This window comes from Coturnix japonica, chromosome 4 (assembly GCF_054131305.1).
Source record: "Coturnix japonica strain WE chromosome 4, WE-NBRP24, whole genome shotgun sequence".
In the NCBI taxonomy this organism is placed as follows: Eukaryota; Metazoa; Chordata; class Aves; order Galliformes; family Phasianidae; genus Coturnix; species Coturnix japonica.
In genome coordinates, this window is record NC_140666.1 from 76,361,889 (window position 1) to 76,378,734 (window position 16,846).

The window sequence follows — 16,846 nt, forward strand, 5'->3', positions numbered from 1 at the left end:
AAAAATGCTTATTTAAGACATATTAAAAAACTAATGGTTGATACATAATATGTATTGGCAATGTTTTTGGTTTCATAACATTTACAAAAACAGATAGTGGAATAATAGAACTATGGGAAATATTCCCAGATTGTTTCTTGCAGGTCACTTGTGAAGTGAAACATTTAAAGATGGCCTAGAGAGGTTACTCGTTATTTCTGTACTTTCTCTAGAATTAGTACATGCACTAAAACTGGAGGAGCCTTGGTTCTCAAGTGACCTTAATTTAGTTATAATATATAAATGTGAAATGTTTCTTAAATAATATTGATTAGAATGATCCTGAAAAGCTCAGGAATGCATATTTTTAACAGTGAGTTCATTTAGATAACAAATAGAAGAATTAATTTTGCAGAACAGATGTAGCCGGTACAAACAGAATTGTATTAAGCCACTAAAGATTAAAAGTTACATTTGCTGAGATACTGAATTCCTAAATTTCATATGAATGTTATTACACAAAAAGGGAGAAAAAGGGGACCACCAGAGGTTTATTCTCCTTCCCTTCCCCCTGGCAGCTATTAGGAGAGAAGCAGTTCTGCTCCTGACATCATTTCACAAGAGGCACTGGGCAGGCAATGCACTGCCTGGTAACTGACTTTGCACAATGAGAATTGCTACTATTAGCTCACCAATTTCCGTAAAAACTGAGAATCCACACAGAACAGTACAACAAAGCACTCTCCCCAGCAGAAATGTGTGAATCCAAGTGCTTGAGTGTTTGGTAACTGGCTTTGTCTCCTTCTGCTTCTGCCATCACAGAATGCTTGCTTGTTTGTAAACAACTTAACTCCTACTGTAAACTCCTTTTCCTCAGTAGTTTAAGCAGTTACACTAAACTCAGAGATAGAAAGCACGTAGAGCAGTGCAAGCTGCTGTCTCAAGCCATCTCAGCAGCAGAGAAGATAACATCTCGTGTCTTAAAATGTTATCCCCACACAGCTGTCCATTAGAACGATCAAGACAATGCAAGTCATGGTATCAGTATTATGCTCACCAGTATGAGGAATTAAACACAAAGCCTTTCCTCTTACTTTTCTTCAAAGACATGACCCTCACTTTTGACATGCAACATTTTATTCAATCCAAACTGCAAATATTCAGTACTTAAGTTATTCAATATTCCATTTAAAGTGTGTTTGGCATACTATGTAAGCTTGTATAATTTATCTACTCTCAGAAATAATAAAAAGAAGTTGTAAAAAGTGTTTGTGGGCCATCATGTTGGCTGAAGCATGATTTGAAATGCTGTTAGTACTCAGCACTTGATTCTGAAGATAGTGCCCATAAACAGAAGATGATGATTACAGTTAACGGGGAGAGAAAGTTGTACAGACCAAAGAAATTAAAAAGTACTACAGAATTTTCGAATGTTTATGTCAATGAAGTGTGTTTATAAAACCAGAAGACAACATTCAGTTGAAAATGGAGAAAAAGATTGAAAAGCATGAAAAGAAAACTGAAGAGATTGGAAAATAAAAGGCCCATGCAAAATAGAACTATAATGCTAATGTTCTTATGTTGTGCACAGGAATCTGATGATGATAGCATTATCATCAAATAAGTAATAATTTGGCTGTTACAGGCTGTACATCCTTCAGAAAAAAGCAGGGAACCAGACTGATTCTGTTTCCCTCTCTCCCTGACTGAGGAGCTCCTGCCAAAGCATGTGCTTTAAATTGTAATTAAGATGATAGAGCCTTGTGTGTGGGAACTATTTAATGGTGGTGGAAATACAGTGCTCACCAAGCCCTTCAGAGTTTGCTTGTGGCTGGTGTTCAGCAGATCCTAAGTATTCTCAATGGTACTATGACAGCCTGGTCTCATCTATCCAAATGTTTATTGTCAGTTTCCATTTAGGCACAAATAAAACAATTTCATAGAAAAATAACTGAAAAAATAAATAAATAAAAAAGAAATACATTCGTTCTTATTTATTCATAAAGACAACAGTTGCATACTACTTCTTTAAAAATGAGGGTTTTAAAAACTATTTTATGATAGTCTAAGATAGAAATATATGCCCCTCCCCCCCTCCCCCATTGCTTACTTATTGCTAAGTAAGCAATAGATTACTTTAAAATAACATGTTGATTAAGAAAATAGTAGGATTTAAAGTAGATGGGGCGTTTCAAAGAAAAAGAAATCTTTTTGGAAGAGATGTAAATTGTCAGATTTCACTAGCTTTAGCATATGAAAGCAACTAGTGGCATACAATACTTATTTGCCAGAATCTCAACTGTTCTCCAACATATTGATAAGAAAGCAGTGACGATCAAGTGACTCACATCAAATAGTCACAAAATATTTTTAATTTTTCTATTGATTTTATCTCTTCTTTTCAAAGGTTTTATGCCCTTTATTTTTCATCCTTCTTTTCCGGTACATTTCTTTCCTTACTTTCCACTCAACTGGAAGCACAGTTGGTAAGCACAGCCAACTACTAGTTAGCAGCAGAAATACAGATGGGAGTGCTTGAGACACATACCCTACTTACTTCCTGTAATATTTTCCTCTGTGCACATAAATATACATATGCAAATAAGAAAGGTCAGCATACAAGTTATTAAGTAATGAAGACATTCTTTGCAGGGAGAAAGGTAGAAGAGATGTTTATTTAGGATGACTGAACTTGGTCAGGTAAGGTCAGTCAGGTCACTCTTAACAGGAGTAATAATGAGATGATAAAAGTGATTAAGGGAAGCCTGCGGGGCCCTATTGCACTTTTTCTATAACTGCTTGATCGGGATGCAGTTGCATATTTTATAGCTACTGCTGTTGTTTATGCCGTGTCACACAACTTTATCAGCGTTTGCTTCCATTCATGGATATACTGTATTAACACAGTGACTATACCACAGGTTGCAGTCAACCACACTTTTGCCTTCTCAGACTACCCTTCTGAGGATGCTATTTTAGCAATACTTGTTATTACAAGGGATAAAGATTGCAACAAAAAACAGCAAAGGTATGCTCCTTGAATGGCAAGTATGTTGAAGAAGGTGACAGTGAGCAATGCTGAAGACAAAGGGGTTTCTAGTCTGCAGTAAAAACCTACTTATTTTCAAAAAAGTAAATATTAGTGAATTATTTGAAAACCAACTCAGAATGCAATTTTAACTACGGGTTCTGAGTAATACATGCAGAACTAACTCATAAGAGAATATATAGGTCTTAAATACTTTCATGTATCTGTATACTCCTTTTATTTCTGAATTTGAATGTGGATTCCAAAATTCCTAACATATAATAAAGCATGAATTTATACAAATAAAAACAGTGAATATGTAAGACAGACTGTTTTCTGTGTGTACATTGAAAGAATGAGAAAAAAAAAAAAAAAAAAAAAAAGTAAGATTACGCACATTTCAGTAATGGTTTCTGGAAGATTTGTTGGAATTTCAGTAAGGCCTTTCCCACGACAATCCACAATGTTGTTACTGCAGGTGCATGCAGCGGGACAATGTAAGACACTGCAGGATGGAGCCATGAATGACTGGTGGCCTGCAAAAAAAAGAGTTTCTTCTAAAACTGAACAGAACAGTAGTCCTCCAAAATAAAATATCTTGTTTTATGCTTCCCTGAAAAACATTCTTGCCCATCAATACTTTAAAATTACATTAATTTAAATACCTAGTTAATAGCAACATGGTGACACAAGGTTCCTCATAAATTCTCAGTTTCTTCACCAACTCATATGCAAAATTATCTGTTAAAGAAAACTGAATGCAGCCCATTTTTTGGAGTTTATTTTATTTATTCTGTGGTTTTAAAAACCAAGTATTGACTTATGTAGTTTTTAGAGTTTTGCACATTATAAATGATTGTTGACAATAATGAATTTTGACACAAACACTGAAGCTCTTCTGATAATTATGTTCTGTTCTGCAAATATTCATTAACATTCTTCATCACTATATGTATCAGTTACAGAATATTTTGGAGTTATGGCCATCTAAATACACAGAGATACATAAAAGCTTTGAATTCACACCTCCTACTCTCACTTTCTACGTTACTTTAGTAGACTTCTTATTCCCTTAAGTTAGCACTCGTTCTAACTACTCAGGTGGCTAATTTGCATGACTATGTCTTTCTCCAAGCTCTTTTGTTTTATATTAAACTCAATATTCATAATTACATTTAAGCTTAATAGCTTTTAGTTTGAATAAGTATTAGAAAATAAACAAGGAGATCTTATGACACTGTCCTGAAAATAAACTGATTGTACATTTTATAATAAGTAGAACAGTAAGTATTCTATTGATTTCATGATACTTTATCACTGTTCTCTAATGATATAAAAGGCACAAAACCATGAGGAAGGTATGAAGACTGTTTTTTTCCTTTTGTTTTTATTAAGGTATAAAAGCTAGGGACTGTATATAAATTCCCATAACACAAAAAGAGGATAATTCTGTGCTATGAAACCACAACTTTGAGTCAGATCTCACTCACTAGATTTAATGCCATATATTAAGATAGAAAGGATCCACTGATAATGTAAGTAAGATCACCATGAAGTTGTAGGCAGTGCTGTTCCTAGTAACAACTTAAAATCACAACTCAAATATTAAAATTACTCCACTGAAAAGTTAGTCCTGCGAGATAGCAGTTCACAATATACTGATTTGTTTTCACATTAAGACATGTGTTACAAAAGTAAAAACAGCTGCCAATAATAACAAACCCACATTATTCCATATTATACTAAGAGAAAACACTTCACCTACATTTATTAAACAAAAACTGAGCAATCCAGGGATAAAACGTGGCTATAGTTCAACATTAAAATCAGCATTATAATGTCCAAGTTATAAAACTATACAATTTACAAATAAGATATGGGATGTGTTCTTCCTAGGAGACCTTTTGTGAATACATATATACAGAAGTATAGCTAATTAGCTATATTATAGTTCATATCTGCCATGATGACAGCACCTTACACTGCAATGTTAGAAGCTGCTCAGTAATGACAGAAGATTTTGCTCTGAAAAAAAAAAAACACCTGTATTCAGAAAATAAATCTGTGTAAATTTTGGCTTAACTGGCAATAGAGATTTGGGCCTGCTCAGGAAAACAACTAGCAGAAATACCGGTGCTGAATCACAGAAAGACAGTTACATCCCAGTTGTTTTTCAATACTTTGAGGGAAACTGAAACAGTAGTCAGAGCTTAAAGAAAGTTTTTAATCCAAGCTAAAAATACTTGTATAAAAAAGAGAAACTTGCCTTCTTCCTCATCTTGGAGACAATAAAGGAAAAAATATAAAACAGACAAAATATGATTAATAATGAACTGTTAGCCATTTCATCATTCCATATCTGAAAGCAACCTGATGCGTTAAAGCATAGCAATTGCACTCAGAAGTTTATTTGTAGAGAAACATAACACAAAGAAAAAAAAAAAAGAAAAACAACTCATAGAGCTTAAAAAAAAATAAAAAATAAAAATCAGCAACCCAAATCCTTATTATGAAAGGCCTTATGTTCTCAACTGTTGCACCTTTTTATTTCCTTTCCCATCTCTCTTCCCCATTATCCATAGTTACAAAGGCTATATATTCTAAGCCATGTTCACAAAAAATTCATAATGACAGAAGCACCACCATAGAAGATAAAAATTACTGATAAAAATGATTGGCTTCATTAAAAGAATAGCAATAAAAATTCATGCAGATGTTATCGACATATGAGGAGTAGGAGGCAAAGTGCTGCCCTTACCACTGCAGATGAACTCCCGCTTCTGGACTTCAGCCACATTGTGGCCCCGCAGGTGTGCTGGGCCCATGCACTGAGTGTAGAGGCCTACACGAGGTCGCTGCCGCAGCCAGTCTGACAGCCAGGCTAGGTGGCAGTCACAGTAGAGGTTGTTGGAGTGCAGGCGACTGCATGAGAAGATGGACACCCAGGTTTAAATTGAGGAGAACGAACAGAAAAGCAACCTTTCCCTCCTCTTCCCACCTTTAGCAGCAAACTGGTTTATTAATAGAGATCTTTTGCTGAAAGTCAGGAAGTTAAATGCTTATAAACAAAACTATGTTAGCAGCAAAATGACCTTTTATTTGTGGCCTAGATCATTACAAAAATAGAGGAAGGCTTCTTAAGTAATTAAATGAAATGACAGAATACACAAATACACGAGAGCTTGAAAGCTGCCAGGGAGGTCTTTAGTCTAGATCTGCACAAATGGTGACTAGACAAAAATGTCTCAAGTGATATAAAGCTGTAGTGTCCCACAGTGAAAACATGCTGTCAAAAAGGAAGAGTGAATAAAACACTTGGTTTCCAATTAGATACATCTGTAAGTCTTACCATTATTAGTCTCTATAGAAACAGGCTGAAAAATCTGTCTAACAGGTCATATTCATTTTCAGCTGAACAAGACAGTAATAACTCAATATAAAACACCTTCTTTCACATCCCCTTCCTGACTTCCTTCCTTTTTGTTTAATTATAGAATATAGGGACTTAGCTGTTTTTGGCTTCATAGGGCACAGAGGCTAAACAATGTCTGAAATTAAAAGCTATGCTAAAGCAAGCTGTGAAATAAAGGAAGTTGCCTCTTGGATGGCAAGGTCCAATGCAAGACCAGGCTCCTTGCCAAATTGCAAAAAGCACTTTGCCATTGATAAAATATCAAACAAATGTATTCACCAAATTAGGTTAATTGCTTATCTCTTACTTTTCCCTAGCTTATGCATTTTTCTCAAACGACATAGGAGTACATCGACAGTTATACATCAAATCCCTACTCAGACCCATCTGTAATAAAATAATGTCATTTTGGTTCTTTTTAGTTGATGTGCTGCTCACTAAATAACTGGAAAGGAAGTACAAGAAAACCAGAATTTAAACAAGAAGTGTAATCGACGAAGACTGGAAAGCAAAACAGAACGTGTGACAGACCAGATTTTTCTTTTTTTCATAAATGATTAGAAATTAAAAGCAATGCATTCTTGTGTGAGTGCTCTGCAAACACAGCTCACTATACAGCATACTCATTCAGTACAACCTGTGGCCAGCTGTAGCCAAGAAGACCATTTCAAATCAGAACTAATGCTGCTGAAATTTATATGGTTATACAAGCATATTCTTACAGGATGTTATAGCTATAATCTAGGATTCTCTGTGCCTGTTTTCTTTTGTTTAGACAGTAAATTTTTAAAAAGTGAAATATCCACTAAAGAAGTTTAAGTTTAAACAAAATTTGCTAATTTGATTCACTGTAATCTGTGCTTCAGAATACAAATAGTATTTCAAAGTTTGAGAAAGGAACAAATGAATATTAATGTTTTCAGGTCACAGGCACAAGAGAATGAAATAGAATGAAATTCTATTCTCAAAATATAACTGAGGCCATCAAAAGCCAATCCCCAGCACAGCTAAAGAGCTCTTGTATTTGTTCATGCAATAGTAGAATTCTGTTATGAAATCAACAGAACTACTTATCTGAATGATGTTATTTCAGTTACAAACATTAACTCAAGTGACCAGCCCCACTGACTTTTTATTTCCACTTCGCTGGAAAGCCTGTTTGGAAGTATCTGAGGACTAAACTTTGATAGAGACTAGCTTTGTTGCTTAACACAGTGTACATTTATTGTTAGCTGAATATAAACAGAACAAATAACCCCAAATTGTATCTCTTGCACACATGCTCTTTTCACTGGGTTTTGTTTTAGAAGCTTCAAGTGTTCTTCTGTGAAAGTCATAACCTCTAAAAATGGGGACCTTATTGTAAATGCTGACACAACTTTAATTATAATAGCACTACCGGATGATGCTATAATTTTATGTTACAAAGAATGTTGGAAAGCCAGTTTAGTTTAATTAGGTCTGCTAGCAGTACAGTAATAAAAGCATAAAGATTTCCCATTTATCACATTTGACAGCCAATCAAAGATTCTTCCATGTTACTAAATGAAATGTGACCAATTCAATAGCTCAAAGTAAAACAAATTTTTGACTTTCAAAAAACATGAATTTCTTTCTCTATGCAGCTGTAACATATAAAAAAGAATCCCTTCTGTCTCCATTTTTTCTGTAGCAAGGTGAAGCTTTTCTGCGATCAAACAGAGCACTATGAAACATCTGGTTAGGAAAAGGCCATGAAAACATTTCCATCATCCTATACCCTGAAGAAAAGGAATGAAAACGATGCAACTGCTTCTCTATCTTCTGAGCCACAAGAATTAGCTTTGGGATTTCACTTTTCAGAATTATCTGCCACACACAAACACACATTTCACATTTACAAACCTCAATATTATTTCTTTGACAGAGCTTATACCTTCTATGCATGCGTAAGTACTTCCAGGCCACTGGCAAAACTTGGTAGAGAGAAAAATGGTACACTGAACATACTGGGTTCATAACAATGGCAGCCAGTTTCCAAGGGACTACTTACAAAGTTCTGAGTTTGGGCATATGATTGAAACTTGCGACGGACAGTCGAGTGATGTTATTGTTGTTGAGAGTGCTGTGAAGTCAAGAAGAAGCACATTAACATGTTACCATTATTTATGTCACATTGACTGCACTTTTTTATGTAAGGCATAGTTAAAGAAGAGGGCAGTGCTCTGCTTTTAGGAATGGCTATGAGGAAAACAAACACAAACGCTGAGGTCTATTTTGCCTCCATATTCAATACCTGTTAAAACACAGTGGTTTGATCATCCCATTAATAATCATAAGTAATCAGAGACCTCACTAACCTATGATTAACTCAAAGAGAGGACTGAAACAGAGCTTCCACTAATTCTGAGTACATCTATGACATTAAAGCTAAGACTAACATCCTCGTGTAAGGAAAAGTAGTTTCAGAGTATTCCAGGAGAAAAGTCGTTGGTTTTAGGGCAGCAGTTTTTCTTTCTAGCTTCTGAGAGCCCATACTTTTTGACAGAGGATGCAAAATAAATATCTGCTTATTATTTTTCACAAGAATCTTCTGAGGAGTAATTTGTGGTCACTTCTTAAATGTAACAGTGCTGTTGCAGATGACCCAGGGCAACACAAACAATAGGTGACCTTCTGCTATGCAATGCAAGGAGGCAGGTATCTTAATGCTCTAGAAAATAATTTATGTTTTGGACAAAATGCCTGAGACCAGAGGCAGAAACTAGGAATAAATATTAGCCAACTATTGGCTAGCACAGAATCATCATGCACGGGAAGTGTAGTTTGTAAAGATTATGAAACTTTATGAATGATCCTGCAGTAAACTGTTGTGTTTAGGTTGCAAATAAAACGTGAACAAGCTTGACTTGAGAACAAGGAAACAAGTGTCAGAATTTACAGTTTCTGCTTAGAGATTACTCACTGACTATAACAGAAAATGTGCTTTGCATATTTAAACACAATCATGACACTAATACTTAATATTTCCACTGTCCTTTTGAAGCAATAAGTGTTTTACTTTCTTTCTTTACATTTTTAAACCCCAAGGTGTAATTTGCATGCATTTTGAGTAAAGAACTCTGTGATCCTGAAACACAGAAAGGTAATTTCATAGCACCTTGGATCAGGCTATATGCCTCCACACTAAAAAAACAAATAATTACTAGTGCAGAGGGCTGTATTTTGCATTTCTGTGCTTACTCATTCAACATCCAGTATGTTTTCTTCACTGTGCATAAGACACCTCTCCTGTGTGCCCTCAGCATAAGCAAAGAGATTAAAGAATATAAATAAAAAAATGGGGAAATCATTACTTTATCAAAATGGAATACCAATAAGCAAAAAAAAAGTCCAAACGAATAAATGACAGCCAGTAGACTTTTGCAGAATTTTCTTAATGTTCACATGCTAAATGACAGTTCCCATCACTGTCTTCACGCATTAATTCTTTCATGGTATTAAAAATCCTCTCTTTTAATGAAGGGAATGAAAGTAAGTATATATTTCCATAGTTGTCACCTGTTTAATGAACGTACATCTATAGAAATTTTTAATTTTAAATGTCATATGTTTCATGTTTGACTTCATAGAATGAAAGAATGACCTGGGCTAGGAGGGATCTTGGTGATCACCCATTTCTAAACCTTCTTCTATCAGGAGTAGATGCATGAACAAATCAGGAATTAAGTCATTTTTATAACTGTTGTGATCCAAAATTTTGAATTTCATAGCAAAGCTGTAATCAAAGCAAAACCAAGAGTTCACTCAATACTCCTACCTAAAACTTGTACACACTATTACAAAGAGTGTGATGATAGAAAAATAGTTCTTGAATATGTCAGCATGTTAAGTTACATTATATTTTCTTGTAGTCACACTTTCCCTGGTGTAATTGATTTTCTCTTAGGAAAAGAAAACAAAAAAAACCAGAATTTCATGTAAGTCTGCCAGTGAATTAACAATTTGGGAAAATTATATCCATACCTGCTTTCACACTTCAGTTTTGTTTTTTTTTTTCAATTTAGATGAATTTTGTATCTTTAACATTAATAGCATCCAGGATTCTACAATTATTTAGTAAATATGTAAGACATGTTACCTTGGTAAATGTTTCAAACTGCAACTAAACAGGGTTTCGGACCATGAAAATTTTAAAATTATTTAAAAGCTTCATCATATAATTTGAAGAAGCATAATAATTCATTCTCCAAATGAAAACAAAATACGTAGTCTTATAAAGTAGTCAGTGCATTTATATGATGATGTGATTTACAGAGTTTTCATTACTTAAGCTCTATTGAAAAAAAAAAAGTTGCATTAGATACACACTGTTCCATAGTGCTCAAAATATCTCAAATAGAAATATTTTCTCATCTGTTGTTGTTTACCATGCATAATTTGAGATAGATTTTTAACTGAATAATGGTAACAGTCTTTATAAATTGGAAAAGTTCTAACACCCTATTTTTTCAGTAGATAATTGCTATAACAGTTTTCTTCCCCTCTGCATTAATTGAAACCAGTGTGAAATTTTTATCACCTCCTTCAACTGGCATGGATGACCTTTGCAGACTACTATAACTTGCAAGCATTAAAAACTGCAAATAATATTAGTATTAACATACACATACATTTAACATTTCTACATGTAAATGGAGGTTTGTATCAAAAAACATGATAACCAGACTAAGCCATCTCTGGAAAATACTGCTATGTATATGAGCACCAAAGATAAAAACTGCCCAAAACATCAGGTTTACCTACAGAAAACCAACAATTCATCAGATTTACAATTAAGACTCCATGTTGAACCCACAGTATGTTTCACATGGTTTTGTACTAGAAAGTTAACAATAGTTTTGTTATGCTATAATTATGCTGTTAAAAATAATTTTAAAAAAAAAAAAAAGAAAGAAAGAAAGAAAGAAAAAGGAAAAAAAAAAAAAAGGCAACTACTGCTTTTTAATGTGAAACTTTCCTGCCAGTAGCTCCTACGTTCTTAATTTCATGGATATACAGACATTATCTGTTGAAAAAGCTCTCAGAAACCTACAAGAAAATAACCAAGCTTCCTCCCACCCCACAGGGTGTGATTTACCAAGCTTAATTCAGACTAACATGCAGTAACCCATTGATATGCAGTCTTTTACTACTTTTAATAATAATAATTTAAAAAAATAATAATAAAAAATAATTTAAAAAAAAGGAGAAAACTGTGACATTTTCACTGACAGAGAAAACATATCAGGAATGTGTGCTGCCTTAAATTCTTTAGGAACAGAGACACTTTGTTCATTCCCTGACTGTTTCAGGTTGGGGGACATTGACGATAATTTTGTTACCTTTTACTTCACCAAGGACAACAGTGAGAAAAAACAATACAGAGATATAATTGCAATAAAAACCTGGAATGGCATACAAAGGTATTCCTGTTTCTATACGCATACACAGAAAAATTAAAATGTTTAAAAATCCTCATAACATAGGTTAAACCTCTCATCACATACAACAGCGTTTGCTAAGCAAGTACCTCTCTGAAAACACCTAAAATGTCAGATATATTTAGTATATTGTCCTTTAAGTAGAGAGGTTGGATGATCAAACTGATGCCAGACTGTACAACAAAGGCAATCATGGAAATGTTCAGCACCTCAGCAATGATGTATCATTTACAAAAATAATTGGATTCATTAATACTCCTCTCTCCCTTTTAAAAAGGAAATTATTTCCTTACAGTATCTATCATCTGTTCTCTCTCTCTCTCTCTTTTTTTTTTTCCAATTGTTTGTTATGGTTTTGTCTGGCAGATTACAGGAGCATCATCTAACATTTTTACCATTATACAGCACATTGCAGTGTATTATTTTAAGTCATCTTTTCACCAGACAATTCTGACACTAGACTTTCAGCTCACAGATAAGCTTTTACATTAGTACTCCCCAGATACCAAGCTCTTGCTAAAAGTCAGAGATAGAAGCAGTACTTACAGCACTTCCAGGTCGCGTAGAGCCCTAAATGCCCCATCTTCAATACAGCTGATCTGGTTGTAATCCAGTTGCCTGTTAAACAGATTAGGACGGTATTTGTGAAGGAGCTGAGTGCTGGCAGTGCATGTGGAGCAAGCCTCCAATGGGTCTGCATGGCCACGCTAACCGAAACACTCTCACAAACATGCTCGCATGCTTAGGACTGTCACACACCATGCCGGCCTGGATGCTGCCACAGAAATCTCTTTTTGTTCTGAACTGTCTGTGCAAAACAGCAGCTCCAGGAGAGCTCCAGTAAATAATAACTGCACCTTATATTAAATGCCAAAGGAATGCAATTTCATTACATCAAGAAAAGCTATCCATTAAAAGCTCTCAGCGTCATCTTGCTGAAACAATTTCATTAAGGTAAAGGACGGTAAATCACTTAATGTCACATGCATCCCCTCGGTGACCTAACAGAATCCATTTATCAGAGCAGCCCAGCTGCATGTTAATTCCCTGCGCCCTGGCAGCAGCGAGTGAGGGACCACTTTTAGGGGTGCATCTGCCTCAGATGGTTGGTGTAGGGGCAAGGAGGGCGTGTTAACTGCCATCAACTTCTACAGTATTTCCCACTGAAGAAATATTAGCATCCGAGATATTTACATATGCAGCAATAGCCTTTAATTCTGCTCCAAATCAAACTAGCATTTCTACTATAAGCTTCAGCATGTAATTTTCTGCATAGTTTGTGCACTCTGCGATTGTTTGCAGATTATTGCAGGATACTGTCACAGAGCTCTTGAATTCTGGACATAAAACTCAGCAATCCATCCCATACATTATTAATCTATAAGTATTAAGTTATGAAAAATTTACATTCATTTCTCTGAAGAATTCTATTACTTTTTCAATCCATAACATTGATACAGTACATATAGCACAATTTAAAAACAGTGTCCTGAAAGTAAACACTACGCAAATACAAAATTCCATTTTTTGTAAGTTTTTCATATAGATATTGTATATAAATATAATTCCTGTAAACATGCAAGAAAATACAATCTCTCTTAAAGCAATTAAAAGATCTTATCAGTAACAGATAATATCTAGGGACATATGTGACTGAACAATAGCAATGAACAAAATACAAATGAACTCTGTCCTTTCTATCTCCAATCATGTATTAGCTACCAGGGCTAATGAGGTGTTTACTAAAGCATTTTCTGTGATTCTTCTGAACCTACGGTAACCTCTTACTTTATTAATAAATCATCACATCCACTGTTGAGTTTAACATACCAACTTCTTTAAAGTTCTAGTTTCATCCACATTTTTCATCTGAATTACTACTATGCAGGAATAAAATATTACAACTACAGCAGACTGTGTTTCTGTGTACTGAAAGTTACATTGAAATGCAAACTACTTTCCCCAATATGATCTTTAATAATTTTGGTGCAGTATTACAGCACTAGTGCTGCAGTGTTGGAATATTTAAGCCTGTTTAGTGAGGTTATTTTCATTTTACTAATTAATTTCATTTAACAATTAAGTTAATAGACTTTTTATTTTATAGAGGTAAAATATATACAAAGTACAATTCTCCAACCTCTTCATCAATTTATCACAGCTATTTAAATTAGTACAATGTCATGAAATGCTACCCTTGACACAATACAAAAGAGAAATTGTTTCCAGACAAATTGGAAAAATCTTTAATGCCATTGAATTTGCCTAATGCAGTCTGCAGGTTAATCTGTAAAAGGGTGAGCTGTATGTTTGCCCATATCTTATTATCCTTAGCTGTCAATGTATAAATCAGTGCTGACACAGCTTCTTCTAAATCATCCATATTATACACAAAAGAAAATCTTTTAACAGTAGATAAAGCATTTGAGCAAATCTTGTTCTACACAAACTGAAAGGCAAATTTCTTCCACTAGCAGCAGCTGTGGTACACCCGAAAACTTCTGGACTGCTTTCTTTAGTGAATCATCATTACCTCTAACTTAGTGAAGGGTGAGTTGTTTTCATTTAAATCCTCTTACCAGAAAGACTTCTTTGTTTGCAATGAACTAATGAATTGGTTAGAGTTTGAGGGAAGGGAATTTTGTGGATGGGAGAGGAGAAATGTTTCCAAGATTTGTAAATGGTCTTTGGAAGATACTACCTTCCTTATGCTTTAGACAATCTTCCACCACTTATGACAATGACATGAAAGGATCAGAAAAATACCACGAATTGGTATAATGTATATTTTTTAAGCTATATAAGACTGCTTTGTCTTTGAAGACTGTACGCTTGCCTTGAAAATCAATTTATGGTACTGGTAATACATGGTAATTTTGTGAAGGTAAAGACATTCACTGAATATAAATCAAAACAAAAAGATACACAATATTTCATAACCAGTGTATCATTTATGTGTAATGTTCTGCTAATGAATATACTGAAGAAGTTTGAACATTTAGGGTTACATCGGTTTCTGAGAGCTAACTGAATGAAGACTGTGACTTCGGGTGTAAGAAAGGGAGCAAAAAAATACATATATCTCCAATTTTAAGCTGTCTTGTCATTTTTTTAGCATAATGACTTCTGAAAACATACATTAAAATATCTACAATGCTATGAAAAAGCCTTTCTCATCACTAAACTATGGACAAGAATAATACTAACTGCATTACAGAGGACTTTAGAGAATTTCTTTTCTTCTTTTCACATGACTAATATGCCCTGAAGAACAGAAGCTGAGCAGACATGGACCAAAAATACTGGCCCATCATCATCCTTCCCCTCTCCTCAGTATATCTCACAGCTTTTTTCCCTGCTATCTCTGTGTTGGGTGTTTTCCATGTGGGAGTTTTCCATCTCTATGGAAAACTGTTTTGTTTCCATACTTTCCTGTCTGCTCTTGCTTATGCAAAGCAGCAGATTACCTTGGTTAGTGTGGATTCTGTAAGGCTCATAAAATGCCAAACAACTGCTGATACATTCAAAATCTTTTAGATGCTGTAGCATTACCTGGGTATTTCATATGCTTAATATTCACTGCTATTTAAAATGCTAATGTTCACAGGTAGCAAAGAACATTCAAGTAGTAATTCAGGGTGTGTTTTAGAATGTTTATGGATTGCTTTTCCTGGCTTGCCTAATTTTATAGAAACATGTTACTAACCTGTATTTTCCTCCCTTTCAGCATTTGTTTTCTATTATATAATGACAAATATAAAGTCCAAAAATAAATCTTATTATGCATAAGAAGAACTTTTCATGACATAAATTTGAAAACTGCTACCCTAAGAGAGAAATATACCTGACCGAGAGGGAAAAGCTTCTTTCCTTTTCCATAGAAGCTGAGCTGAAAATTACAACCTTTTCAATCTATGTCTACCTTTACCTCCGCTTTCTTCCGCACTTGAGAACACTTTGTGGTAAAAGCAGAAGTGGCACCATACAGCTTTAGCTTTTTCTCTTTTGTTCAGAAATGATTACATTCTACTAATGAAACAAATTAATTGTAAACATTTTTAAGAATATAGATAAAGTTTGAACTTCTTTTAGATCCCCGTGGTGTCTTTCTCCCCAGAAAATATTAATAAATCTTTTTAGTCTCAGCACACTGTACACTGTATTTCATAACATTATATTTTTCCTTGGGAAAAGAACATAGCGCACAATATTTATCACGGCAGTAGATTTTCTGGAAGTAGTCACTATTTTAAGGTCTCCTTGTGTTTTTTACAACAGAACTGAGTTATGCTTTCCTATTTCTCAATTTCTCTTTCAATTTCAGTTTCAAGTGGGATCAATAACTTCAGTGGCATTAGTTGAGAAAGATGTAACTGTACTGTGCAAGAATTTATTCTGTTTTATCAAAATTAAGAGAACTGCTTGTTTTCTGTCTGTTTATTGCTAATATCCTTTCATTGGGAAGTAAAGTGCTTTTATCTACTTGCACTTGCTATTGTAATTAATTTTGTTCCTTGCTAAATTTTCCTGTAAAACATTTTAATGTCTGTATATTTGTTTTATTATATATAACCTAGCAAATGATCAGCGTTTTTCTTTTAACTTGAAATTAATAAGCAAGGCTTAAATGTACTCCTAAGTAAGGCATACATACTATGCATACAAGAAACTAGAATAAAAGGGAGTCAAAATTTATTGCTCCATCCTTTCAAAATTACCCATCATTTTAGTCAGCTAAAACCACAAGTAATCTCTTGGAGAAAAGTAAAAAAAAAAACACAAACAACAACAATAACAACAACAACAAAAACCAAAAAACAAACAACCAAACAAAACAAACAAACAAACAAACAAAAAACAGGAGAATACAATGAAAAAGATGAACACTGAATGAGCAATCTGTGATTTCTGTCATGCATTTTAACGAAATAGATGACAAACAGACTCAAACCATTATAAATGTGG

The 16,846-nt window shown here is 34.3% G+C and overlaps 1 protein-coding gene across 26 annotated transcripts in view; it reads right to left on the reverse strand.

The window, feature by feature from the left end:
• SLIT2 (slit guidance ligand 2) overlaps positions 1–16,846 on the reverse strand; it is a 241,109-nt gene that overhangs the window by 78,068 nt on the left and 146,195 nt on the right. For all 26 annotated transcript variants that reach the window (XM_085545653.1, XM_085545665.1, XM_015862756.3 and 23 more), the window contains 4 exons: positions 12,428–12,499; positions 8,452–8,523; positions 5,766–5,929; positions 3,405–3,543 (listed from right to left, as the gene is read on the reverse strand). In XM_085545653.1, the coding sequence (XP_085401779.1) occupies positions 3,405–3,543; positions 5,766–5,929; positions 8,452–8,523; positions 12,428–12,499 (447 nt within the window). The remainder of the gene's footprint in view (positions 1–3,404; positions 3,544–5,765; positions 5,930–8,451; positions 8,524–12,427; positions 12,500–16,846) is intronic.